Genomic DNA, 24,763 nt, shown 5'->3' with positions numbered 1-24,763 from the left:
TACTGTAAAACTTCAGTAGAAGCAATATACCCCCTATACAGCTGTACGTCATATGTTCCTGGAAGTGAATTCAATTGACATTGCCGCACGAATTTCGCAAGCCGCATCCAGCCGTACGGGTGTCTGAGATTATGATGCACCGCACGCTATTGACAGAGAATCCCCGACAGTTGCAATTAGAGCAACAAAAACCTCCGCGAAGCGGAGCTACGGGGAGTTTGAGGGGCTGGCCCCTCAATAACGCCAGCGGCCCTTCCTTCAGCTCATCTCCATGAGCTCTTAGGCGAGCTCCCCGCTATATCGAGTGAACTAATAATGCGTGGTGAATTACAAAAACTCCCAACGCGTGCGCGCGCGGCGTTTGCCACCCTCTGCTTCGAGGATCACCACAGCACACAGCGGCGACAGAAGGCGAGGCGACACAGAACCAAACCAATATAGAGAGAGACAGAGAGAAGATGGCTACAAGTGCGACGACAGGTTCGACGACAGAGTCAGGAGCGACAATAATCGAGCGAATTCCAGATTATGAGCTGGCAGATCACGTGTTTGCCCTGAAGAATGGCCCCGACGAAGCTAAGCAGGAGGCCCTTTTAGCCGCCATCCGTGACGGAGCCCTGGCACCGCTGTACCACTACCTGCACACCGAAGGACTGCCGTCCATCCCGTGGGACGAAGCCCTATACGAACAATTGAAGGCTAAGAACGCCGAGTCCGTTTCGGAACTCGAGGCTCAGATCAAGTCGGCCGAGGAAGAAGAAGAAGAGTCCGCCATTGTCGAAGGATGGATCAAGCTGGGCGAATTCTACGCGCGCATTGGCGATCGAGACCAGGCGGTAAGCACTCTGCGACAAGCCCTTGAAAAGACGGCGAGCGCAGGGGTCAAAATCGACATTGCGCTGACGATTATCCGCGTAGGCCTCTTTTTCGACGACAAGCCGTTCGTACAGAAGGAGCTGGATGCTGTGCAGCTGCTGATTGACCGTGGAGGCGACTGGGAGCGACGTAACCGGTTCAAGACGTACAGCGGCCTGTTCTACATGTCGACACGGCAGTTCGCCAAGGCGGCAGATCTGCTCATTGACTCGCTTTCTACGTTCACGTCGACCGAGATTGCCACTTACAGCCGCATCGTAGAGTACGCCGTAGTGTGTGGTGCCATTGCTTTGGGCCGCGTAGACCTCAAGCGTAAAGTCATTGACTCGCCCGAGGTTCTGTCGCTGCTGACTTCAGAGCCTGAAGTCGAGAGCCTCGCCGAGCTGACCAACTCACTCTACACGTGCGAGTACGCAGCGGCCTTCCGCGCACTGGCCCATGTCGAGGAGCAGTTCCTACGGCGCGACCGGTACCTGGCGCCTCACAGCTCGTACTTCGCGCGAGAGATGCGGCGCAAGGCCTACGCCCAGCTGCTCGAGTCGTACAAGACATTGAGCATGCGCAGTATGGCCGACGCGTTTGGCGTTTCCGTAGAGTTCCTCGACGCGGACCTTTCCAAGTTCGTGCCCCAGAACAAGCTCAACTGTGTCATTGACCGCGTCAACGGCATCATCGTCACCAACCGACCCGACAACAAGAACGCCCAGTACCAGAAACTCGTCAAGGAAGGCGACGCCTTGCTTACCAAGCTCCAGAAGTATGGCGCTGCCGTCCGCCTCAGCGGCGCCGAGCGATAAACCCTCCCCTTTTAGCATATATATATTATTCTGTTTCCTGCAAAGCCCTTGTAGAAGTATAATTGGGGGGACCAGTCCCCCCAAACCCCCCTGTGGCTCCGCTAACGCGGAGAATGGTAGCCTGTCTGTAGAAGTGCTTAGTGGCTTAGTCGGATATTGCTCATAGCTTTTTCTCCAGATTCAATGTTACTGAGAAGAATGCCTCCTCCAGGCTTCTGGCTCTTGCCTTCTCTTCGAAGGTCTTTTAGTCGCTCCTCCAGATCGGACGGAGTCTAGGTCAAATAATCGGAGTAACTTTGGATCATCAATCACTTTCAATGGATGATTCTCTGCCAGATCATATAATGCTAGAGCTGCACGTCTTATGAGTCGGATATGGCTCGTATCTTCTCCAGATTCAATAATACAGTGAAGAATATCTCCTCAAAACGGACGGATTCTAGGTCATATAATCAGAGTCATCTCTCAATGATTTTGGATCTTCAACCACTTTCAGTGAATGATTCTTTTATTGAATTCCTCCGCGAAGCGGAGCCACGGGAGCTCGAGGGCTGGCCCTCGAATGTACTTTGCTAGTACAACTAGCGCCGCACGTGAGCCGCGGGCGGCTAAAAAGTTGTTTTGTCCCAACTGTGGGTCGCGCGCGCGCGCCACGGGTTCTTTGGGGGAGGTGGCTGAGGGAGGGAGGGGTCCCTTTAGGAACGATATCAGCTGCTGCAGGCAAGTGAGAGAGTTGCGATAGAGAAAACGGGTATTTGCCATCGAAGACAGGAGGGCAGTTTGAAACGGACAGAAAAGAACTCCAAAGGGTAAAAAAGAGATGGACCCACCTAGTGCGAATCCTACGACGACGGTGAAGCTTGTGCTGCTGGGCGAGGCGGCAGTGGGCAAGTCATCGCTGGTGACGCGGTTTGTCAACGACGATTTCCAAGAGAATAGAGAGCCGACGATTGGTGCGGCGTTTCTGACGCAGAAGTGCAGTCTGCCGAACCGGACGATCAAGTTCGAGATATGGGACACTGCCGGACAGGAGCGGTTTGCGTCGCTGGCGCCGATGTACTACCGGAATGCGCAGACTGCGTTGGTGGTGTACGATGTTACCAAGCCGGCCTCATTCATCAAAGCGCGCCACTGGGTTAATGAGCTCAAGGCGCAGGCGAGCCCAGGCATGGTCATTGCATTGGTAGGGAACAAGATGGATCTCGTGGAGCAGGAGGACGAGGGTGAAGAAGGTGGTGAGGATGCGCCAACCAAGAAGGTTGCGGCAGAGGAAGGACAGAAGTTAGCGGATGATGAGGATTTGTTGTTCTTTGAGACTTCAGCAAAGTCGGGGCTCAACGTGAAGGAAGTTTTTTTGGCTATTGCCAATAAGATTCCCGAAGAGTCCCGTCGCCCGCAGGCGGCTCGGCCAGCAGTGGAAGACGGCAGGATTGACCTCAATGCTCGCCAGGGCGCCCATGCCTCTTCGCAGAACTGTGCGTGCTAATCTCATTATTATTTTTTATCTCTTTATTATTAGTTTTTGCTTTGTTAGTAACGTATTTGATATTACCGTATGCCGATGTTTTCTGGCAATTGCTATCTATTTACCTATCTATCTAGCAATTTGGCTATTCAATTGGTGAAGTCTACCTATCTATCTAGCAATTTGGCTATTCAATTGTTGAAGTGGCCCATTGGATAACCTGTACAGTGTACTTGTACCAGTTGAATGGGTTCTTTGTAATTTGCGCCTCTTTGTTACGACCCGTTACAAGCGCTCCCAGTTCGCAACAAGCGTGATAACAATTTGTTACAAACTCCCAACCTGTTCCACTAGAGACTCACAGGGTGTAACAGTTTTTCTTAACGTGTAACAACAGCAACACGCTATACAGGCACCTCCAAGGGTTGATGTTTGCTAATAGACCTTTGACTTATATAGCTAAATTAGGTCACAAGATATCATATTATTAGTATTTTAGCAATTCCTTCCTGCTTTATTCACGGAATTGAGTACGTGATTGGTATAAAGTTGGTGGTGTAACCGGATACCCCGGAATCAAATCCCGAGCGTATCCGATACACATACTCATACTCTTTACCTCATACGCAGTCCCACCGGTAACCTCTTCGGTGGTTCACTGCGCGAGCCACTACAAAACGAAGGTGGGACTGCGTAGGAGGTAACTCTACCCTAGTACCGTAACAATTGACGGTTGAGGAAACAGGGCCCCAATTTAGTTATATCTAGTTTTCACCAGCTTATATGTTCAATTACCGGTACTAGGTCATTGTGCCCCGAAACTAATCAATAATATAGTCGGCATGGGATATCAATAGCTAGTGATTGTAGATAGAATATGGAGGGGGAACTGGTCTCCTCAAGTATCACTACGTACTGCAGAAGCATAATAGGGGCCATAGTGACAGATATCTCCGCGAAGCGGAGCTACGGGAGCTCGAGGGCTGGCCCTCGAATATATTCGCAAGTAGTATTAGTAAGGTCTATAAATATCAACAGAATACGATATTAGTCTATGCAAAAAGTTTGGATGCCACATATAGACACCCGCCATGCAAAAAGCGCACGAGAGTGTCGCCGGTGAGACTGCCAATGGCATAGACCGACTTGCCTAGCTCAAAGGTAGTCCCCTGCGAGGAGTTGCTCATGTCCGTGCGGATAGTGTACTTCTTCACCCGCTTCGATGCAATCCCGCCGTCGTAGAGGATGTCCGGGGAGAGGAACGCCAGCGAACCGAACCGCCCCGTCCTCACTTTGACGAGCCCTACTTTGTGGGAGGTTTCTGCGCCGTTCCCTGCGCGAAGGAGTACCCGGCCGTCTGACGACATGTCGATTACTGAGGCATTGGCAAGCCCCAGGTACGGCGCCGCGTTCGGGGTGGAAAACTCCTCGCAGCAGTTGGATGCGTACTGCTTCATGAGCCGGAACACACGATGGTACTCTGGATAGAGCTCTCTGGGGAATTTGCGTAATGGGCAGGTGTTGGTCTTTGTGTCCCATTTGTAGATGTGGATGACGGGGACATGGTTCTGGAGGCACTTATCGACCGCCTCTGCGGCCGAGACGCCGGAACCCAGGACCAGCGTTGGTTTCCTGACGTCGTTGGTGAGAGCCTCGTAGTCGCTTTCGTCTGGAGGAGTCGCCAGCGGAGGCACCACTGTGTAGGATGGGATATCCACGGTTGACGCGGCATCTCCTTTTAGTTGGGTAAGTTTGGTGATGAAGTCTTGGAATGCAAGGGAGTCTGGCCGCTGGAGGTAGTCGTAGTCGAGCTCATTCTGGCGCTCGAAGATGCCTGTTGCCAAAACAACGCGGGATACCACAACTGATTTAGCATTACCACCATCTTCATAGGTGACTCGAATTAGCTCGCCTTCACCATTTAAAGTTTCACCCTTTGGCAATGGCGAAACATCAGTTACAGCGGCATGGTGGACAAAGTTGTGTTCAATGCCGACTTTGGACGGATAAAGTGCGTAGTACTGCGATACCTCTGCCCGAGTCGGCCGGTAAAAATCAGGCAGAGGAGTGCTGAACGCCTCCAAATAGAACTGCGTGAATGTATACTCGGGCAAAGAGAGCATTTCTGCATAGCTGAGGCACCGGTGGGCCGGGTCGTCAATTTCAGGATGATCTGAGGCCCACTGCCCACCAGACGCGCCATTGCGCCCAAACACTCGGTGCGAGACTTGCCTTGAGGCATCCTTGACAAACTTAATCCGGGTCTGCTTCGTGCGGAGGCTTAGATAGCTTGTCTCGTCGGAGGATACCAGCGTGTCTACCAGCAAATTGATGGCCAGCATCTCCGACGAGTAGAACGAACTATACGATGTCCTCAGATACTCAGTAATCCTCGTGTCATTGACCGCCTCGAGGAGCGACTTGTGTGGATAAACGTATTCCTCCCCGAGCAAACTATCCAGTGTACTGTCCGGGTGTGGGCCAAACGGTTCGGGGTCGTAGTAGGGCACATTCCCGCTCAGCAGGTACGATAGAAGTATGGCACTCGGGCCATCTCCTATAATCCCTACCGAGAACTCATCACCGTTACGGGCTCTCATTTAATACGGGATTTCCCTTTCTTGTGTTCGGTTATACGAGAGAAAAAAAGCCACTTTTCACCATCGACCGGCGATATTTCGCAATTGATCTACCCTTTTATGGCGGTGCACTGTGGCTTTTACTATGGGCTTTAACAATGGTATTGTTCAACAACGGTTTTTTTTTCCCTCTCTTCGGGCCACCCACACCAAATATTTCAATATCCAAACAGTTGAAAATATCAAAATTCTCCGGGTTGATTTACTGGCAGTTATATGGGCCCTTGGAAAGTCATAAATTTTTTCTTTTCGTTGTTTCCACTCCGCAAGACACAAGCCTATCAGCATGTAATATGCGACTGTACGGGCTTACAAATCAAACATCACCACCTTCGCATATCCCCCGCCTGGAAGCAACTACTACAGGAGGAGGCCGTTTGCATATCCATGATTTTGGTTGTCATGCTGTGCCATTTTTCGACAACCTAATGTATATAGTTTATCAGCCCAACGGAATATTTTTCAGTAACTCTCGGGCCGGGCTCCGGGATCCGAACTCTTCTCTCCGAACTTCTCTCTTCGTATTCCGCGGTAGGCGATAATGTGCATAGTACATGCGTATCGAAACGTCAGTTCATCGCGGGACCGCTTACTCTTACTGCTTTGTAATTTTGCCTCATTTGTAGCCTAATTTCGGCGAATTCTGTAGCCACAAGTGGGGTGACGGGGCTCTCCTGTGGAAAGAACTTCCCTATCCCCTCTGGATCATTGCATCTCTATGTCCTACGTACTGTAATGGGGGACTTCTAAGTCCGCAGCCGCATAGAGTAGACGGCTAACGGCTTGATAAGCTTTCTAGACATTTTCACGTTCCGAGGGGAGCTCTCTTCTCTGGTAAAGGAGTTTATATGAGCGCAGAACAATGGGATTGGTTCATTGATAACCCCCCGTTCTGAAGTAAATCATCGCAATAAAGGACAGCAATCAACCAACTCGAGCAACTTTATGAAGAGTAACTGTGCGAACAGAGCCTCGGGGGGAGTTTGAGAGGCTATACAACTCCCATTGTATAACCATAGAAATGCCTGCTGATAATATGTACAGCACGTAGCCACATAGGGCACCACATGGGCCTTCATCGTAACCAAATAGGGTGGGTCCCTCCCCAATTTAATTCTTTTTCTTAATTACTTAAATTTTTTAGGCACCAGAACAGATTTAGGCAGGTTATATATTGTCTCACAAACTTGATTGGGGGGCACCCTATGTGGTTACGTGATTTGTCTACATGACTGGCTCACGTGCGTTCGAACCTTTCGACCAGCCCAAATTGTCGGCATGCCGCTCAAAAATGGGCGGTAAAAGTGGTATGACCACATTGGGAAGGGCGACTGACCAGATGCACGTCAAAGTATTACCTACCGTATCAATAGAGTTAATCGATCTAAATGGTACATTGCCAGTTCAAATTTAGTCGCACTAATCATCTATATACTGCTACATTGGTACAGGACGTTGATTGGCTGGTGGCCCGCTCGAGATAGGCACCTTTGGGCTCGCTGAATACCACCCCTTGGGCCCATTGGCATGGATCTTTATGTTCGCTCGATTGGGAGCTCTCACATTCGAACATGGTTGCCATGGCAACTGCAGCACAGCTCTGTCAGACTCATGTTTATGGTGATTTTTTTGACATACCTTTTAGCAGTCGCTGGATGAGATAATCGAATGATTGGATCCTCTCTTGTTCGCAGAGGCGTTCGAACATATACGCATATTCATCAAAGACGCATTGACGGAAATTCTGCATGCCGAGGTGGTCGGATGTGAGCTGTTGGAGGGAACGCTGAGCAATTTGGCCATCTTGATCTGTATACCTCTGTACTACATTAATACTGTAATTGGTGACGTAAGAATATAAGTGCCGCTCCATACAGTCAATCAGGAGCTCGTAGACAATGGCATCAATTGGATCTTCGTAGCCTAGCTGTCAGTAAATGCATGGCTTGCAAATCAAGTTCCGAACATGTACCATTTTGATACCGCTCAAGAACGGGAGAGACTGCGAAATGAATTTGCAAGAGATGATCTGGGAAAAGAAGATTTTGAGCGAATGGTTCAGCCACAGCAAGGTGGTGTTTTCTAGGATGAGAGCAAATTGACACCGAGCTGCATTCCAGCTGAGCTTTTTACTAAGATGTTGGATTTGCTCATTGAACACTTGGAACAACCAGATCTTGACCCAATTGACGGGTATAGGCGGGTCCTCAGAACCTATTTCACGTGTTCTGAATTACCAGCTCTGGTTTGGCACTATGCTCGTGGTGTATTGCTCGAAACCGTCAAGAAGATAGATAAGGAGAGATACAAACAGATTGTATTGGAATTCCCCGAGCGCAGGGACTTTAGCAATCCGGATCAACCGCTAGATATCGGGCCCGATAATGCCGATAAAGAATGGGAGTCTGATGTTGGCTTCTACTACTTTGCATAAAAGGCTATAGCTGAGGGTGAGGGACCACGAGAATTTCGGAAGGCGGCGAGACGACATCACCAAAGGAGTTAACTCATTCTTAAGCGTTATTGTCGATGAGTTCATTGACTTGAGTGTCAACGGCCTGCGCGACGTATGGGACGCATATACTGAGACTTCAATCACTGTTAAAGTTCATCTCACTGTCGTCAGTGGTAATATGCCTGCAACCGCCTACCTCATGGGTGTGCCTGCCCACGATTGCAGTAAGCCGCGTCGATGTTGCTACAGGAAGTATGCCACTGATGATAACCCCAGCGCAGATGGATCTACCAATTCCTCAAAGAAGGCTTAAGGGGTCTCCAATAAAGCTATTAGCATCATCCAGCCCGTACCCATGAAGGGCACATTGATTGTCTCTTACCTGAGCCCCTTCCAGAAGAACCGGACGAATTGGGAACTAATGGCTATTCTTGTTTCTTGGAGCTTAATTCGATCATATTCCCTTGGTCATTTCAGCCAGATTTGATGCACATGGCCTATGTCAATAGTGTGAAAACGGTGTGCAACATCCTTCGCGATACGGTAACCGTCTCACGGAGGAAAGAAATGGATAAAATTCTATCTTCTCTGACGAAAACTCCTAATGCTGTTGGAGGAGGCAAATACCCCAACAACTTCTTCCAATCTGGGAAGGACGGGCAGAGCAAGGCTGTAAGCTATGTTATTTTCTTCTACAAATTTATTCTGCAATTCACGAAACTTGCGCACGGTGGTTAAGCCGCATAAGCCGCATAAGTAGTAACATCAACATTGGGCACTCTACTAACCCAGGGATAAGCCCCAGGACCAACATTCTGTGGTACTAAAAAGCCCAATTTATTCACAGAGAACAGTCAATTCCAACCAAGGAAAAGTTGGTTAAGGCCAGCTGAATTAGCTGGGGTGGATCGTGTCACATTTATGGGACGGAGATGTCCCGCATTACCGTACCAACCTTTCGATAAGATCAAAAAAAAAAATGGGCGTGAACGATACCGGCAACGAAGTTGTGCTCAGCTCGGGCAATTCGACCGTGCGAATCCTCAAGTACGGTGCTACCGTACTTTCCTGGACCGTCAACGGCAAGGAACAGCTCTTCCTCTCCGAGAAGGCCGTGCTTGACGGGACCAAGGCCGTCCGAGGAGGCATCCCGCTCGTCTTCCCCGTTTTTGGCAAGGCCACCGAGGGCCCCTGCGCCCAATTGCCCCAGCACGGGTTCGCCAGAAACCACGTGTGGGAACTCCTCGGTCAGGTCTCCGAGAGCCCTCTTACGGTGCAGTTTGGCCTGGGCCCAGAATACCTCTCGGAGGAGGCCAGAGCGGCCTGGCCTTACGACTTCAGCCTCGTGTACACCGTCGTGCTCCAGGACAACGCGCTAGTCACGAAGCTGACTGTTGACAACACGGACAGCAAGCCATTTGAGTTCAACGTACTCTTCCATACCTACTTCCGCATTCCGGACGTTGACAAGGTCTCCGTCGACGGGCTCCAGGGAGCCGCCGTTACGGACAAAGTATCCAAAACCAACTACTCGGCCGAGTCTACTGAGGTGAGAATTGCCCAGGAAGTTGACCGAGTATACGGGGGCGTGCCGGACGCTCGAAATGTCACCATCAAGTCGGGCGATACCCAGCTGTTCCACGTCGTGGACCGAAAGAACCTTCCGGATGTTGTTGTGTGGAACCCATGGATCGAGAAGGCCAATGGCCTTGGCGACTTCTATCCAAAGGACGGCTACAAGAACATGATCTGTGTCGAGACCGGCTCCGTTGATAAGTGGACCTCTCTCCAGCCAGGCCAGTCCTGGGAGGCCTCCCAGACCCTCAAGGTCATGCTTTAGCTTAAATTGAACTATCTTCTCCATGAGGCGGGGCCATGGGAGCTCGAATACTCTCTATGTAGTGCAATTGGGGGGACCAGTCCCCCCAAACCCCCTGGGGCTCCGCTGCGCGGAGGGTTCTACCTGTTTCAATTGAATACTCCTCCGCGAAGCGGAGCTACGGGAGCTCGAGGGCTGGCCCTCGAATACTCTCGATGTAGTGCAATTGGGGGGACCAGTCCCCCCAAACCCCCCTGGGGCTCCGCTGCGCGGAGGGTTCTACCTGTTTCAATTGAATATTCCTCCGCGAAGCGGAGCTACGGGAGCTTGAGCCGGCCTACAGTATTTGGCTTGGCGTGATCTAAAGCTCACTTGTAAAAGAATACAGAGGAATAGGTAATAGAGGAGATGAATTGGTACATCGTTAGTCATAGATTATACAACATCTATCAAAAAAAGAGTATAGGGGTTTACAACTTGCTCTTGGTACGCAGGTTGTTACGCGTGGCGGCCTGGTTGACCTTAACCGCCCCGTTATCATTAGGCTCCGTGTCGCCTTCACCAAAGAACACAACCGTCACTGTAAGATCGTCACGGTAGTTACGGGCCAGTGGGCTGGGTATGGACACCAGCATTGAGACCTGCTCCTGGTCGGCACCGCCCAGCGCGTTTCGAATTAGGTGCGTAGCGCAATTCTCGTCTTCGACAGTGAAATGCGGCACAGCGCCGGCCCGCCGTCTAATGGGCTGCTTCATCGAGTCCTTGTTATTCGAAACGTCCTCGACGTGAATGGCATTCGGGTCCTTGCGCGACCCAAACAGCTTGGACCACACCGATGGCGAGCCCTGTGGGGAGGTGGTCGCAGAAAACATGTCTGGCTGCCTGACCCTCATCCATTGAGCCACCAGATTGACAACTTCTTCATTGGAGAGCAGCTCAAACAGTCCGTCCGAGCCAATGACCATGAAATCGCCCTTCTCGGGGGAGACCTTGGTTGTAGTGACAACGGGCTTGGCCGTGACGTATGGAGGAGTCTTCAACTCCTGGGGCGTTCGCCGCCCAAAGAAGGCCTGCGATACACGGTTCTGAATGTCTCGAGTCCACTTGTACCGCGCATCGCCAAAAGACCGGGTGGGTTCGAGCGACCCCAGCACACGACCGTGGCGAATGGCCGTCGCTTCCTCGCCCGGGTGCTCGGCACGCACTCGGGCAGCCTCATCCTCGTTTGAGCCCGTCTGATCCGTCGACAGCGCCCGGGCAGTCCAATTTCCGTTCTCATCCCGCGACCCGAGCACCGCCCTCGAGTCTCCGGCCACAGCGACCCGCATATCACGCGAATTCGAGTCGTAAAACGCCAGAAGAGCACAGGAGCCCGACAGAGCTGGGGCGATCAGTTCAGTAGCGCCCGCCTTGGTTGAGTTTCCCCGCAGAAGCTTGTCTATGCTCTTGTTGACGATTTCATCGTCGAGGCTGAGGAACCCCTGTTGGATTGCCTGGTCAATGGTCTCTGGGGATGGCACGAGGCGGTAGCTCGAATTGGGCGAGGACCGCTTGTAAACCTTGTCCAGCTCGTTTAGAACATACGTGATGAGCGACTCGCGCAGCTTGGTAGAGGTAGTCCACCCGGAGTGCCCGTCGTAGACGCCCCAGAACATCCAATCGGACGAGACACGCTCGTCTCCGCCCGTGAGAATGGGCACTTGGACAGTTCTTTCGCTGCGATCGTCCTCAATGGGGTTGTTACTGGCCAATTGGCTGACGTCGTACCGCACTACGCCTTTCCCGCGCTCCACGAGGTAGCTTTCTTCGTTTTCGCGGATCCACGACGAGACCTGGGCTGGGGAGAGCATAGAAATGCTGTGTTTTCCATTACCAGTGGCTCTAGGAACCCCAAAAGTCGCAGAGGACGTGAAGCTGGGCGATCCGCCGGGAGCCTCACTGGCAATGGCCGACCGTCCAGTAAGGGCGACGTAGGACCCGGTCAGCAGCACGGCGGCAGCTCCAAATGCCAGGTGGTATCCGCCTCTACGCGCATTCTTCATTCTTAGTTGGTGATGAGTGTTTGTGAATGGCGCATTGGTGGTTACACCGCAATGGAGCAGTCGCTTTCCAATGGTTCGTTGAACTTCGCGTTTTAACATTCTCTAATCACCTTTCTTGGTAACTTTGCGGAGGACTTTCCACCTTTCTCTAGTCACTAGCAGTGGATTTTATGATCCTTTCCAGCTTTTAAGTTACTGAGAAGTGGAGATTTACGATCTTTTTCCGCCTTTCACTAGTAAGCTAGCGGGGTAATTTCCACCTTTAAGAACTTGGCGAAGGAGTGTCCACCTCTAATAACTTGACGAAGGAGAGAGGATGTTAGATCTCTAGTAATAGCGACTGTAATGACTTGTAATCGCGACGAAGGTTTACAATCCACCTTTCTTAGTAACTTAGCGGTGGAATTTTGTTGTAGCAGAATATGAACTACGGTATTGTCTACTGGTATCCAATACTACACACACAACTACGGTATCCTCTGGTATCCACTAAGCTACTGTTACACGTATTACGATACAGTTCACGCGGAAGAAAAGGGTCTTCCCAGAGGTCGGGGCGAGGGTTTATATAACAGTCGTGCTCATCTCTACGCATGGTGAACTTCGTAAGAAGTCATGAATAACGGCCATTAGAGCCGACTATAACAAAAATAACCAACTATACAAGATAAAATAACCTGGCTAATAACTCTAAACTAGTCGAATTAGCTCCATTCCCCTGGATCAACTCGGTTCTGACCCCCTTAAGTCTCCAAGGGCGGCCGCTGATGATGGCGTAAATCACAGCATGCGACAAATGGCGGTGAAAAATTAAAGAATCGGCCCCGGCAAAGGACTGATTTGCCAAGTCGACAGCCACACAGAAACCAAAGCAAAAATGCCCCCGAAGAAGAAGCAGCAGGAGAGCACCAAGAACAAGGCCACCAAGCAGACCCAGAAGGCCGCTGACAAGACTTTCGGCCTCAAGAACAAAAACAAGTCGGCCAAAGTCCAGCGATTCGTCCAACAAGTGGAAGCCCAGACCAAAAATGCCGCTCTTGACAAGCGCAAGATCGCCGAAGCGGAGCGAAAAGCCGCTGAGAAGAAGGCGGCTGAGGCGGCCAGGGCCGAAGTCGCAGCTCTGTTCAAGCCCGCCCAGAAAGTTCCGTTTGGAGTCGACCCCAAGAGCGTCGTGTGCATATACTTCAAGCAGGGCGCCTGCACCAAGGGCAAGAACTGCAAGTTCTCACACGATCTGACCAAGGAGCGCAAGGCCGCCAAGAAAGACCTTTACGCTGATGACCGTGAGGCCAAGGAGAAGGACACGATGGACGACTGGGACGAGGAGAAGCTGCGTAGCGTCGTCATGTCGAAGCACGGCAACCCGCAGACGACCACGGATATTGTGTGCAAGCACTTCATTGAGGCGGTCGAGAACGGCAAGTACGGTTGGTTTTGGGCCTGCCCCAACGGCGGCGACAAGTGCAAGTACCGTCACTCGCTGCCGCCAGGGTTCGTGCTCAAGACGAAGGAGCAGCGACGGCTCGAGCGGGAGGCTGCTGCTAATGAGCCGCAGATCACGCTTGAGGAGCTGGTCGAGACGGAGCGTGCTAAGCTGCCCAAGAACCTCACCCCGGTGAGCATCGACACCTTCACAGAGTGGAAGCGCAAGCGTGACGAAAAGCTCCGCCTGCTTAAGGAGAAGGAGGGCCAGGCCAAGAAGAAGGACTCCTCGAAGCAGCTGTCGGGCAGAGAGATCTTCCTCAGCGGCAAATACAAGGACGAGGACGAGGAAGACGAGTCGGATTCCTGGGACTTCACTGCCCTACGAAGAAGAGTCGAAGACGAGCAGGATGAGACTCCGGCTGACGAAAGTAACGAATAGATGCCCCCTCCCTTTACCCCTTTATCTCTGCATGAAAAAGTACTTAGTACCGGTAATACATTAACTGACCTAATAGCTTGTCATCTTTTCTGGGGGCCAGCCCCCAGACCCCCGTGCCTCCGCTTCGCGGAGGGCTTGCAGCTATGGTATCGCCTACGACTGCTTATAGAGTGGTATATCAAGCGATAGTATCAACAAAAGCCCTACTGGATTTTACGAAAGTGGACTGGAGATAACATGTACCATGATGAGAAAGAGAGCAATAATCTATGTCCGGTTCTGCTGTGGGTACTACATAGCCGCAGTTCGCGCGGCTCGGTGCGGCGTCCCAAGTATGAACTTCTAACCCACACTTTATATAGTCCCTTATCGTTTATACTAAATCAAATATATTCTCTTTTAAACCTCAAGTATTCGGCAATGTGGTGACCCAATGAACACTTTGAATTGAAGAACTATCGCCATAGACGGACAAGACCCTACAAGATACAGTAGAAGACTGTATAGGCCGATTAATAAAGCCTGTTCAGGCGTTCCATTGTTTTTAATAAGCCCTACTTCTTAGCCAGCTTTAATTCGATGCAAGTACTTGGCAATTCCCGGCCTATAACGAATCTATTTAGCGACTATCTCTCTGATAAGATCGCAGAGGATACAGCGGAAGAACATCATAGGTTAATTAACAAAGCGAGAATATCCTGTAGAGTCCAATTGACAGCCAAGCAAACTGCCTCAAGTTACGACCAAACATTTATGACTAGACTAATAAAAGTCGTATAGAATTCAGCACGGAATAAGCCCACTGGCAAAGCAAGGACGACTTGCAGATGTCAATTGATAGACCGAGATCCGTGAATTTATTGATAGATCAACAACTAGTGGCTGATGGGCCAATTGATTGAATACGGTACAATATTGTATGAACAGGAAGATCAAACCCCGTATCTCTGCAAATATACACACATGGTCTAATTCTCCTTCTTCTCTTCCTCCTCTTCCTCTTCCTCTTCCAAATCCTCTGGCCTGGCAGAAGAACCCGCAATTGAAGCATCGCTAAGACCAGACAGGTTCATCATATTGTCTGGCGAAACACCGCCCAACTGCTGGCTCAGCTTGGCCAGGTCGAACTGATCGCCCATACCCCCGGCACCGGCACCGGCACCATAGAGTGGGTCCTCCTCTGGCTGCTCCTCCTGCTCGTCCTCATCAACCCACTTATCAAAGTCGGTCTTGATGTACGGGTGCTTGTCGGACTCCTTGGTCAATCGCGGCCAGTACTCGGCCTGCTTGTTCTTCTTCTGCAGCACCAAGAACAGACCCCGCCCAGTAGAGTGCTGGTGCGACTTGTCCACGTCAATCTCGTCAAAGAAATTGATCTTGATCGCGTAGTTCTTGTCGTCATCTTCGGAAGCAGACTCGAACTTAAGGTGGTCACTCTCAAGCTCGACCTTCTCGTTCTTCATGTCGTTCAAGATGATCGTGAGGAAGATGACATTCTTGGCCTCATCAGTGGCATTGGATCGCTGTGCCCAGTAAACTATACAAGACTCTGTTAGTCTCGCTCAATTCATCTCTCCAGTTCTTCACTTACCAAATGGAAATAGCGTGTGCACCATCTTGTCCTTTTCGTATCGCGTGGAGGTTAGTCTTTGCCAAGGTGTGATTTGATTTGGGTCCGCCGCGCCTTTTGGGTTATTGCCGCCGAAGGTTCCAGATGCGTCCACTTCTGCACGCCGTGCACCCCTCAACATTTATTGCTGCCGCAGCGAAAACAGGCGACTTTTGAGCTTTTGAGATCACCAATTGGGGGGCCCCTCCGCAAAGCGGAGCCTCGGGAGCTAGAGGGCTGACCCTCGAATACTCTCGATGTAGTGCAATTGGGGGGACCAGTCCCCCCAAACCCCCCTGGGGCTCCGCTGCGCGGAGGGTTCTACCTGTTTCAATTGAATTCTCCTCCGCGAAGCGGAGCTACGGGAGCTCGAGGGCTGGCCCTCGAATACTCTCGATGTAGTGCAATTGGGGGGACCAGTCCCCCCAAACACCCCTGGGGCTCCGCTGCGCGAAGGGTTCTACCTGTTTATCAATCAATCTCAATCAAAACTCCTTCTGGTGTAGTTGCCATCGGCCGCATTGCCCGGTTCTGAAGCTGTTGCATGTCCAGATGGTGGCGCTTGCAGACGGTACCATAGTAAACCGAACTTCATCTTTAAGGGTTCGAATTCTCCATTAAGCATATATTAGTCCTTCAAAAGGTTCGTTATCCTTCGGGTTAGTTGGATTAGCGTGTACGCTGCTTGGAGGGCGAATTGTTGTATTATCCATAGCAGAAATTACCAAACCTTCCATGTAAGCCCTTTCAATGAGGACGATTCAATTAGCATTGGTTTTCCGATACATCGCTCCTCGTGTGCGGATTGTTTATATCTTTTTTTGCTTTCAGTGCTACACGTTAAAGTTCATTTGCCTAAAAGTGGTGCCTACTAACTGCAGGTATCTGGACTCGAGCTCTCTAAATTTTGCCTCCTATTGTCTTAAACATATCTATCTGAAGTTAATATATAGCTCGTATTAAAAAAAAGTTGCACTAATACAAGCCCAAGTCGAGCAGCATGTTACCCAGTTCAAGAAGGTAGTAGTCAGCATAGACAAGACCATGCATAGAGTTTCGGTAAATATCAGGGGCATCATTGTTCCAAAACATGGTAGAGTCTAGCAAGATCACATCATCCTCACCAAGCTCAACGGTACCGTCTTCATTGAGCTTGGCCTCACCTGCAGCATGGCCCTTAAGGCAACCGTTGACAATTCGAAGAGCATCCGTCAAGTACTTCTCCTCCTTGGTGGCCTTGAAGATCTTAATCATACCCTCCGCAGCAATCATGCCCGCAGAAACGTCCTTGACCTTGTCAGCATCTGGTGCATCGAAATCCCACGCTGGAACGTAGTCCGAGCTGAGTCGCTTCATAAAGACCTCGGCAGCCTTCTTGGATGTTCCGAGGAATTCCTTGTCGCCAGTCCACAGGTAGCACTGGGCGAATCCATTGATCGACCACGCTTGTCCTCTGCTCCAGATGCTCTCGTCAGCGTAACCCTGCACAGTGTACTTGTGTCGCACCTCACCAGTCTGGTCGTTGTAAACGACAAGGTGGTAGGTCGAATGCTCTGGGTGTCGAAAGAAGTCTTTGGCGGCCTTCTTGGCATGGTTGGTCGCAATGGTAGAGAGGGTCAGGTCACCGGTCTCCTTAGCCGCCCAGTAAAGCATATCCAGGTTCATCATGTTGTCAATGATAACGAGATAGTCGCCCTTTTCCCGGGTGAGATGGAATCGCTTGGTCTCGAACTCGTCCCAGGACCGGATGACGCCAACCTTCTCGTCGTATCGCGAAGCCAGAGAGTATGCCGCTGTAATAACCTGCTCTCGGGCTTTCTTAGTGCCCTGTACCTCGTACTCTCTTCTCAATGCTGGATCAATGACGAACGCCAGGTCGTGAGTGTCAGTTCGAGTCACTTGAGGCTCAAGGTAGCTGGCCCACCATCGCCCAGCAAAGTCCAGCTTGAGAGTATCAATCTTGCCGGACGGGAAGCGGTCAGGATGGTTCTTGTATCGCTCAATGAGCGTGTAAATGGAACCGGGGAAGAAGCCAGCAGTCCAGTCGTCGACTGGATTGGTGATATACCGCCCACGGGACACTTGGACGGCTTCAGTCGGAGGATGAGGCTTGTCGAGCTGAGCAGAAGCAACGCCCCAGATCTTTGCGACAGCGCTCTCGCCAAAGAGACCTTTTTCGACCTCCTTCAGCAGGGTTTTAGTTTCTTGAGAGGTCTGAATCTTCTCTCGAACAGCGGCCTTCAACGCGGTAGCATTAGCCTTTACTTGTGGCTGAGTAGCAATTGACGGAGACATTTTCAATTCTGTTTGTTTATAAGAATTTTATTTCACATTTCAGCTAGGTAAACGGCCATTTATATAGTACTTCATCGGTCCTCGAAGATTAAACGACTTATCGAACACTGCGGTCTTCGGGCCGCCTGCTACTCCGGATCCGCTACATTATTCGAGAGCACCGCTCCGCTTGGGTGGGGGATACTCGAAGGCATAGTATTTTGTGGGGGAGTGGGGGGGACTACTGCATAGTTCAGCACTTTATATATGCGCTACATATCTACTGGTATATCGATGTGATTGCTGCTTTCTGACGTGCTATCCTGATCAACAGACATGTGTATCGCATACCATTAACTAGAGAGCTCCTCCAGAAAAGACTGCTTAATGCAATTGTTAAACGTTTAATACGCTGATGGCATGGGGCTATATCGACAGAATTAAGTAGAGATTCCTTTCGTCTAGTGTGAACCTTTCAGCATTGAATACACGAGTTAAATTTTTCTATGGGTAGCCGAACCATATCGCATCATTTATCATTGGCTATTACGTCTATTTCGAGCAAACTCGTGGTCTTACTGAACTATGATAAGTAATTGGCTTGCTTGACTGTCACTGGAGTGCGGCAAATCATTTGGCCGGCCTAGAATTGATGCATGGGGTAGTGGTGAACTTCGAGTTATGAAAAGTGCAGGATCTCTCCAAAGAGCTACGTCTGAGTTCGTAAATACTATGGGGAGTTGAAGAATTTTTAGAGTAGCAGTTAAATAGTGGCACCAATTATCAATACATTATCTTAGGACAATGCTCGAGCGTAGCCTCGCGAAGACGCGGAGAAGGTGAACGGGAAATCATATCATCATATGTAGAGAATATATAAAAATAGTCATCAAAAAGTCGTCAAAGGGATAAAAAGGTCTTTTCTATCGTTTTTTAACCTCCGTCGCCCAGCCGTCAATGTCGCTGCCGTTAGAGCCCAGTTCGCGGTCGACCTTAATGTCCTCGAGGCCACGGGCTTCGCTGACCCACGCATGGTTGGAAATGGAGCCGGCGTCGACACGCTTCTTGGGATTGAGCTCAAGCATGGGCAACAAAAAACTGGCGACAAGCTCGGCCTCCTGCTCAGAGTACAAATACTTTTCCATAAGCACGTCCCGAAGTGCCCACGGCTTGAGCTTCTGAATAGCGCGCAGCTCGCCGCGACGGTTGAAGAACTCGCTCGACCACTTGCCCGTGAGCAGCACCTGCGCCGGGACGCGCCCCAGCAGCTCAATGATCTGCGCGATGTGGTCGTCGTCCTTCGAGTACTTGGACCCGTTCTGCGGGTCAAACAGATAGTCACCGGTTAGCAGCTCAAACACCATACACGCCATACTCCAAATGTCTGCACTCGCGCCCCAATAGGACCCCAGAAGGACTTCGGGCGCGCGATACTGCCGCGTCTGGATATCGTTGGTGAAGTGGCGATTGACCCAGCACGCGTTTCCGAGATCAGCAATCTTGACAGAGATAAGGTCGTCCCACTTGGAGTCGGCCGTCGAGTTAGAAATGTTGATCGACTCAAGCTGACCCTCCAGAGGCAATTGGTCTTTGCTCGCCAGGCTGGCTGCAGAAGACCCTGAAGCGGGCGTAGAGCACCAGCTCTTAGTGCCTCCTCCGCCAAAGAAGTACTCAGTAGAGAAGGACCTCAGGGGACTTGGGAGCGGCTGGGAGCCCGTGATGACCGAACTGCGTCGCGACAGCCGGCTGTGGCGCGTCGGAGTCTTGGCTCCAGGCGCTCCTTCGCTGCTACGTCGCCGCTGGCTACCCTTCTGGCGTTTGAGCTTCCGCTTTTCAGCCTCTTCTCGCTTGATTTCGCGCACGACAGCCTCTACGTCTCCAATCTCAATGAGCACGTTCTCTGGCTTGAGATCGGTGTGGATGATTCCACATTCCCGGTGGAGGTAGTCCAGACCGAGAAGCACTTGTTTAGTGACCTGCTTGACCAGTTCCTTGGGGATCCCCTCGTAATTGTACCGCTTAATGAGCCCGAGAAGGTTCTCTCCAAGCACTTCAAACACCATGCACACATGGGTCCCGTTGGGGCCTACGTGCTTAAAGCTGTCCAGCAAGCTGACTACGTGCTTCCGGCCCGGGTGCTCCGGGTTCGCCTCGACAATACGCTGGAGTAGGCTGATCTCGTCAAGCGCCGTCTCCGTGTAGTGCGAGGCGGACCGCACGACCTTTAGGGCTACATGGCGGTTCTCATGCTCGCGGTCCTGGGCGAGCCACACAGTCGAGAAGTGGCCCCACCCCAGCTTACGCACTACGATGTACCTCCCCTCCTTGAACGTCTCTCCAATCTTGACCGGGTGGTACCCTCCTTTACAGTAGTCTTCGAGGTCCTCTTCGTCGAGCTTAGTCTCGCCATCCTCTCCTTCCGCCTCTGATTCGCTGGTTCCGCCCTCGCTCTCTGTGTCGTCGAGATCGGACTCCGCCTCACCCGCCTTGCCCAGGTGGTGGCAGTCCTGCTTTGAGAAGTGCTGGTGCTTGACCGGCGTGTAGCTGTGGGCATGCCCGTGATGGTGATGCTGGTGCTGGTTGTGTTTGTTGTGCTGCTGCAAGGCACTGGTAGCGCCTCCGCTGGCGATCTTGGCCTTGGCCAGCGCCTTTACGTGGTCCGCTGTGGTCTCCTCGCCGCTCGCAGAGCCCCCCGGAGTGTTCTTGCTCTTCTTGTGGCTTCCCGGTTTGGGCTCAGCCCGGTTCGGAGAGGCAGAAGGGGTCTCGTAGCTCAGGGACGAGTTGCTGCTTCGTTTGCTCACGCTGGTCGAATCCGACAGCTTCATGGGGTTTGACGGCTCCTTGGCTACATCCGTCATCGCGACACACTGTATTTCCCCTAAACCGTATTCCCAGATAAGCAAACCAAAGCTAATCTGTAGGCGATTCTCCAGCTCCAATGGCTGCGTCGTGGGTTGGGCGGGCCCTCGAAAATTGGCGTGGTGGGGTGTGCCGCGGTGACGTAACACGCACCGGTTGGCTTGCATAATGGCTTACTAAGCGCCGCTCATTATGGTCCGGCGGCAATTGGCCGTCTATCTCGCCATTTTTTCCAGGTAATTGTCGTTAATTGCCATCAATTGAGCCTCATAAGCGGTTACTAGAGCTCGCTTTCGATCTTCCTGGTAAAAGGGGGGTTTGGGGGGTGCAACCCCCCCAACTACGGGGTCTGGGGCAGAGCCCCAGGTACAATTACATACGCTACATAATTACTACTGTATATGTAACCGTCATACCACTATACTAATGTTACTACTACACTAGTTATAGCCGTTTCCTGTATGGATCTTCCTGTCAGCCGATATTATCAATTGCCACCCATTCTGCCGAGAAAAGGCTGAGAACGGGGGGTTTGGGGGGTATCCCCCCAACTACGGGGTCTGGGGCGGAGCCCCAGGTAACACTACTAATACTACGCACATCCCAGTAGGAATTGGCAAGTTGGCAACCAAATATATATCAAACTTGTCCACTGGGTGCATCAATTCATGCTTGCTGTGGTGATGTGCAGCGGAGCAGATGATGGTCAGGGGGGACGGCGTTTAACTGCGTGACAAGGACTACGCGGGACGCTGCATGCTACGCGTACTCCACGTCCTTTCTTCCCAACACCCTCGCGCGGAGCACCACGTCAAAAAGCCGCACGGCGGTGGCACACCCAAACGACGGACGACACACATCGAGCGTCGAGTGTACTGTAAACCCGACTGACAGAGAGATAGAAGAGAGAGAATGTCGGCATTGGAGAGCGTTTCGAAGCAATTCATTAGCGAGTACGAGAAGGGCAGCTTCGAGCGGGCTCAGTCGCTTCTGCCCAAGATCAAGCTCGAGCTGGCAAAGGCCAACCTCATTGTACCGAACAAGAGCGCCCCCAAGAACGATTTGCTGGCGACGCGGCAATTGCTCGAGATCGCCGTGCTTGTGGCCATCCAGAACCGCCAGGAGGCCGAGATCAGCCGGCTGATTGCCCAGGTGAGGCCGTTCTACGCGCCGGAGCTGGGGATCCCGCCATCCGAGAACGAGAACAAGCTGGTGGCGCTGTATTTGCTGCTGCTGGTGGCCAAGAACGAGATTGCCGAGTTCCACACGGAGCTGGAGACGCTCGAGAACCCAGAGAGCGACCCATATCTGTCGTACCCGATAAAGCTCGAGCGGTGGCTCATGGAAGGGTCGTACGATAAAGTGTGGCGCGCTGTGACGCAGGAGAGCGAGTTCCCGTCGCCCGAGTTCGCCATCCTCGCCGAGTCGCTGGTCTCCACCGTGCGGAGCGAGATTGCATTGTGCTCCGAGCACGTCTACCAGTCACTGCCCCTGTCCAACGCCCGGAACCTGCTCTTCCTCTCTTCCGACCAGGAGGTCAAGGAGTTCGTCGAGTCTCAGGGCTGGCATGTACGAAACGGGCGCATTTACTTCCCGCGAGCTGAGGACCAGGAAAGCACCACCGTGCCCGCGGAGTCCACCATCGCCAACACCCTGGACTACGCTAGAGAAGTAGAGACTATTATTTAATCTAATCCCTCCACCCATAGCTACTACCTGGGGGGCCAGCCCCCCAGACCCCCCTGGGGCTCCGCTGACGCGGAGAATTGAACTATTCCTCCGCGAAGCGGAGCCAATGGGAGCTCGAGGGCTGGCCCTCGAAAACGTTGTTAGCAGTAGTGGTTAGGCATTCCTAATTGCGATGGTACTCTCGTCGACGAATAGATTATGGGTCTTGAGGTTTGCCGCGATGTATGCAATATTGTGGTTGACACTTTTGATGAGAGAGGGCCCTTCGGCTTCGCCAAGCTTCGCTGAAAGAGTCAGCAGTTTCTTCGACGCGTCACCGTTGGCGGTGAACAGCTCCAAGAGATGGGTTCGGGTGGACACTACACCCAAAGACTTGGTTATCTTGACCAGAAGACCGCTGTCCCACGTATCGTTCTTGTCAATGATCTCGACAATTGAGCGGATCAGTACGGCGAAAGTCTCGGAGATAGGCTCGGCCACATTGCCCGTGTACTTTTCCAAAGCAGTGCTGAATGCAATGAGAAGATCACGCTTGACTGCCTCTGTATCCTCCGCTCGGCTCACCTCCAGCAAATCGTTGAGAATATCCAAATCCACTCTCGCTGGGAATAGGTTCCGAGCTAGCTGCACTCCTATCTGGCGGATTGGTGCAAACAGCTTGACTTCGATCAGTTTCTGGATGAGTTCTCGAGCCCCATTGTCAAGTATAACGGGCTTGTATTCCTTGACCACAGAGACATTCTTTATAAAGTGGGCCGACTGGAGCTCAAACGGAGATGTCATTGCCGAGTACTTCTGCATGACGCACTCAATCATGTGTGGCCGCTGGTTGACAATGTATCGTACTTTGTCGTCTGAAGTTGCCAGATTCGCAAGCACAATGAGCCCTGCTGTGTATAGATTCTGGCTAGAGTTGTTGTCTGTGACAAACCGCAAAAGTTCGCGCAGAATTTCGTTGTCAGGAGTAACGCTAACAAGGGTGGAAAACTCGTCGTGCGACGAAACGCTCGCCAGAGCGCTCAAAATGTGCATTCCAAGTCCCTTCGCTAAGCGATGTGCATTCAATTGAACCACCAGCCCCAACAACAGCTTCAATTTAGCCCGAGAAGTAGCCACCTCCTTCTGAATTAGCTCGCTCTTCTCAATTATCTGCAGTAGAAACTCAACAGGCTCGACATCTTCGGTCTCCGGGTCCTCTTCCAACAATTCCGTGCTAAGCTCGAGGAAAATGTCCAGCGTCGCCACTGTAAACAGCTTATCCGCATCATCCAGATATAAATGCAGTAGCCCCATGGCGACAAAGAGCAAAAAGCCAGGGTTCGACGATTGCCGACTGACGAGAGTCACCAACGTCTTGGCCAGACTCTGTTCGCCTTTGAGGAACTTTTCCGCCGGCTTGTACCCATTGCTGAGGTTGAACAGCGTGGCCATTGCGTAATTGACGAACTCGACTGGCCTGCTATCGGCCCCGAGATCTGCAATCACCTGCCTCACAACGTCTGTGTTCTCCAGCAAAAACTCGCGATTCGGATCATAATCAGCCACAGCATTGCACAGCACTTTCAGACACAACACTTGGAGCTCGATGTCTGCTTCGTAGTACATGTGGCAGATGGTATTCACTGTCGTTTGGCTAACGGCCGCCCTGTTATCAGGCTCCCGTAGCAGCACACTGGCCCTTTCCAGAGCCTCAGAGATGTTACTGCTCCTCGTAACAATGGCTCCCAGCACTGTGTCAATTGACGCGGACTTGAACATGCTAATTTATCGGTCAGTAGACTCTAGTTCTGCTCGGTGAAAGACAGTGCGGTTGGTGATTTCACATCAAGTTGGGCTTAATTTGGCGGGGATAATGTGCGGCTATTTAACGGATTACCCCTTTTAAGAAATACAAGTGAAATGTTCATTTGACACGTTCTCATCAACGATCACACAGATAAAATGACCCGGGCTGGTGAGGCAGTGAACTTCTTTGCCGTAGTGGCAGTTATCTATGCCGCTCTGTACTTTGGTATTATCCCTACTGGGAAGACCATTCAGAACGAAATCATTCCGGTGCTGCCATTCTGGGCGCTGGTTACCTTTGGATCGTATTCTTTGGCATCGCTTGGCTGGGGCGTTTTGACCTTCAAGGATAAGGAGGCGAAGTACAAGGAACTTCTTCTGGTACGTATATTTATGGAATGAGCGGGGTGTATTTGAAAGACGACTAATATAATGGTTTTAGCAAATTGATCAGGCCAAGAAGGAGCTTCGAGCAAAGGGTGTAGACATTGATGACTAAATTAAAGAACTATTTATCTTGAATTATTTATATATCTAATCAAAAGTCCCTAGGATCAATTGTACATTGCCAATACCATTACTCATTCAAA

The 24,763-nt window shown here is 51.4% G+C and overlaps 12 protein-coding genes across 12 annotated transcripts; 6 read left to right on the top strand and 6 right to left on the bottom strand.

Moving 5' to 3' along the window:
• Positions 1–458: 458 nt before the first annotated feature.
• RPN7 (proteasome regulatory particle lid subunit RPN7) lies at positions 459–1,673 on the top strand (the record flags this gene model as incomplete). Its single annotated transcript, XM_076687631.1, has 1 exon — positions 459–1,673. The coding sequence occupies one exon, from the start codon at positions 459–461 to the stop codon at positions 1,671–1,673; it is 1,215 nt and encodes a 404-aa protein (XP_076538149.1).
• Positions 1,674–2,493: 820 nt separating this feature from the next.
• VPS21 (Rab family GTPase VPS21) lies at positions 2,494–3,159 on the top strand (the record flags this gene model as incomplete). The annotated part of the gene is made up of 1 exon (XM_076687630.1): positions 2,494–3,159. One exon carries the CDS (start codon positions 2,494–2,496, stop codon positions 3,157–3,159), a length of 666 nt encoding a protein of 221 aa, XP_076538148.1.
• A 1,031-nt stretch (positions 3,160–4,190) lies between these two features.
• TRVA0_066S00386 (uncharacterized protein) lies at positions 4,191–5,738 on the bottom strand (the record flags this gene model as incomplete). The annotated part of the gene is made up of 1 exon (XM_076687629.1): positions 4,191–5,738. The coding sequence occupies one exon, from the start codon at positions 5,736–5,738 to the stop codon at positions 4,191–4,193; it is 1,548 nt and encodes a 515-aa protein (XP_076538147.1).
• A 3,473-nt stretch (positions 5,739–9,211) lies between these two features.
• TRVA0_066S00364 (glucose-6-phosphate 1-epimerase) lies at positions 9,212–10,072 on the top strand (the record flags this gene model as incomplete). The annotated part of the gene is made up of 1 exon (XM_076687628.1): positions 9,212–10,072. One exon carries the CDS (start codon positions 9,212–9,214, stop codon positions 10,070–10,072), a length of 861 nt encoding a protein of 286 aa, XP_076538146.1.
• A 449-nt stretch (positions 10,073–10,521) lies between these two features.
• PTC5 (type 2C protein phosphatase PTC5) lies at positions 10,522–12,093 on the bottom strand (the record flags this gene model as incomplete). The annotated part of the gene is made up of 1 exon (XM_076687627.1): positions 10,522–12,093. The coding sequence occupies one exon, from the start codon at positions 12,091–12,093 to the stop codon at positions 10,522–10,524; it is 1,572 nt and encodes a 523-aa protein (XP_076538145.1).
• Positions 12,094–12,970: 877 nt separating this feature from the next.
• TMA46 (translation machinery-associated protein TMA46) lies at positions 12,971–13,957 on the top strand (the record flags this gene model as incomplete). The annotated part of the gene is made up of 1 exon (XM_076687626.1): positions 12,971–13,957. One exon carries the CDS (start codon positions 12,971–12,973, stop codon positions 13,955–13,957), a length of 987 nt encoding a protein of 328 aa, XP_076538144.1.
• Positions 13,958–14,925: 968 nt separating this feature from the next.
• On the bottom strand, positions 14,926–15,573 carry SBA1 (Hsp90 cochaperone SBA1; the record flags this gene model as incomplete). Its single annotated transcript, XM_076687625.1, has 2 exons — positions 14,926–15,494; positions 15,549–15,573. The coding sequence occupies 2 exons, from the start codon at positions 15,571–15,573 to the stop codon at positions 14,926–14,928; spliced, it is 594 nt and encodes a 197-aa protein (XP_076538143.1).
• Positions 15,574–16,541: 968 nt separating this feature from the next.
• On the bottom strand, positions 16,542–17,861 carry TRVA0_066S00276 (uncharacterized protein; the record flags this gene model as incomplete). Its single annotated transcript, XM_076687624.1, has 1 exon — positions 16,542–17,861. The coding sequence occupies one exon, from the start codon at positions 17,859–17,861 to the stop codon at positions 16,542–16,544; it is 1,320 nt and encodes a 439-aa protein (XP_076538142.1).
• A 902-nt stretch (positions 17,862–18,763) lies between these two features.
• SKY1 (serine/threonine protein kinase SKY1) lies at positions 18,764–20,698 on the bottom strand (the record flags this gene model as incomplete). The annotated part of the gene is made up of 1 exon (XM_076687623.1): positions 18,764–20,698. The coding sequence occupies one exon, from the start codon at positions 20,696–20,698 to the stop codon at positions 18,764–18,766; it is 1,935 nt and encodes a 644-aa protein (XP_076538141.1).
• Positions 20,699–21,611: 913 nt separating this feature from the next.
• On the top strand, positions 21,612–22,388 carry RPN12 (proteasome regulatory particle lid subunit RPN12; the record flags this gene model as incomplete). Its single annotated transcript, XM_076687622.1, has 1 exon — positions 21,612–22,388. The coding sequence occupies one exon, from the start codon at positions 21,612–21,614 to the stop codon at positions 22,386–22,388; it is 777 nt and encodes a 258-aa protein (XP_076538140.1).
• A 153-nt stretch (positions 22,389–22,541) lies between these two features.
• Positions 22,542–24,146, bottom strand: TRVA0_066S00210 (uncharacterized protein; the record flags this gene model as incomplete). Its single annotated transcript, XM_076687621.1, has 1 exon — positions 22,542–24,146. The coding sequence occupies one exon, from the start codon at positions 24,144–24,146 to the stop codon at positions 22,542–22,544; it is 1,605 nt and encodes a 534-aa protein (XP_076538139.1).
• A 183-nt stretch (positions 24,147–24,329) lies between these two features.
• Positions 24,330–24,672, top strand: TRVA0_066S00188 (dolichol-phosphate mannosyltransferase subunit 3; the record flags this gene model as incomplete). The annotated part of the gene is made up of 2 exons (XM_076687620.1): positions 24,330–24,554; positions 24,616–24,672. The coding sequence occupies 2 exons, from the start codon at positions 24,330–24,332 to the stop codon at positions 24,670–24,672; spliced, it is 282 nt and encodes a 93-aa protein (XP_076538138.1).
• Positions 24,673–24,763: the final 91 nt, after the last annotated feature.

This window comes from Trichomonascus vanleenenianus (assembly GCF_965637985.1).
Source record: "Trichomonascus vanleenenianus strain CLIB 3782 genome assembly, contig: TRVA0_066S, whole genome shotgun sequence".
Classification (NCBI taxonomy): Eukaryota; Fungi; Ascomycota; class Dipodascomycetes; order Dipodascales; family Trichomonascaceae; genus Blastobotrys; species Blastobotrys vanleenenianus.
This window is presented reverse-complemented; position numbering and strand designations above follow the sequence as displayed.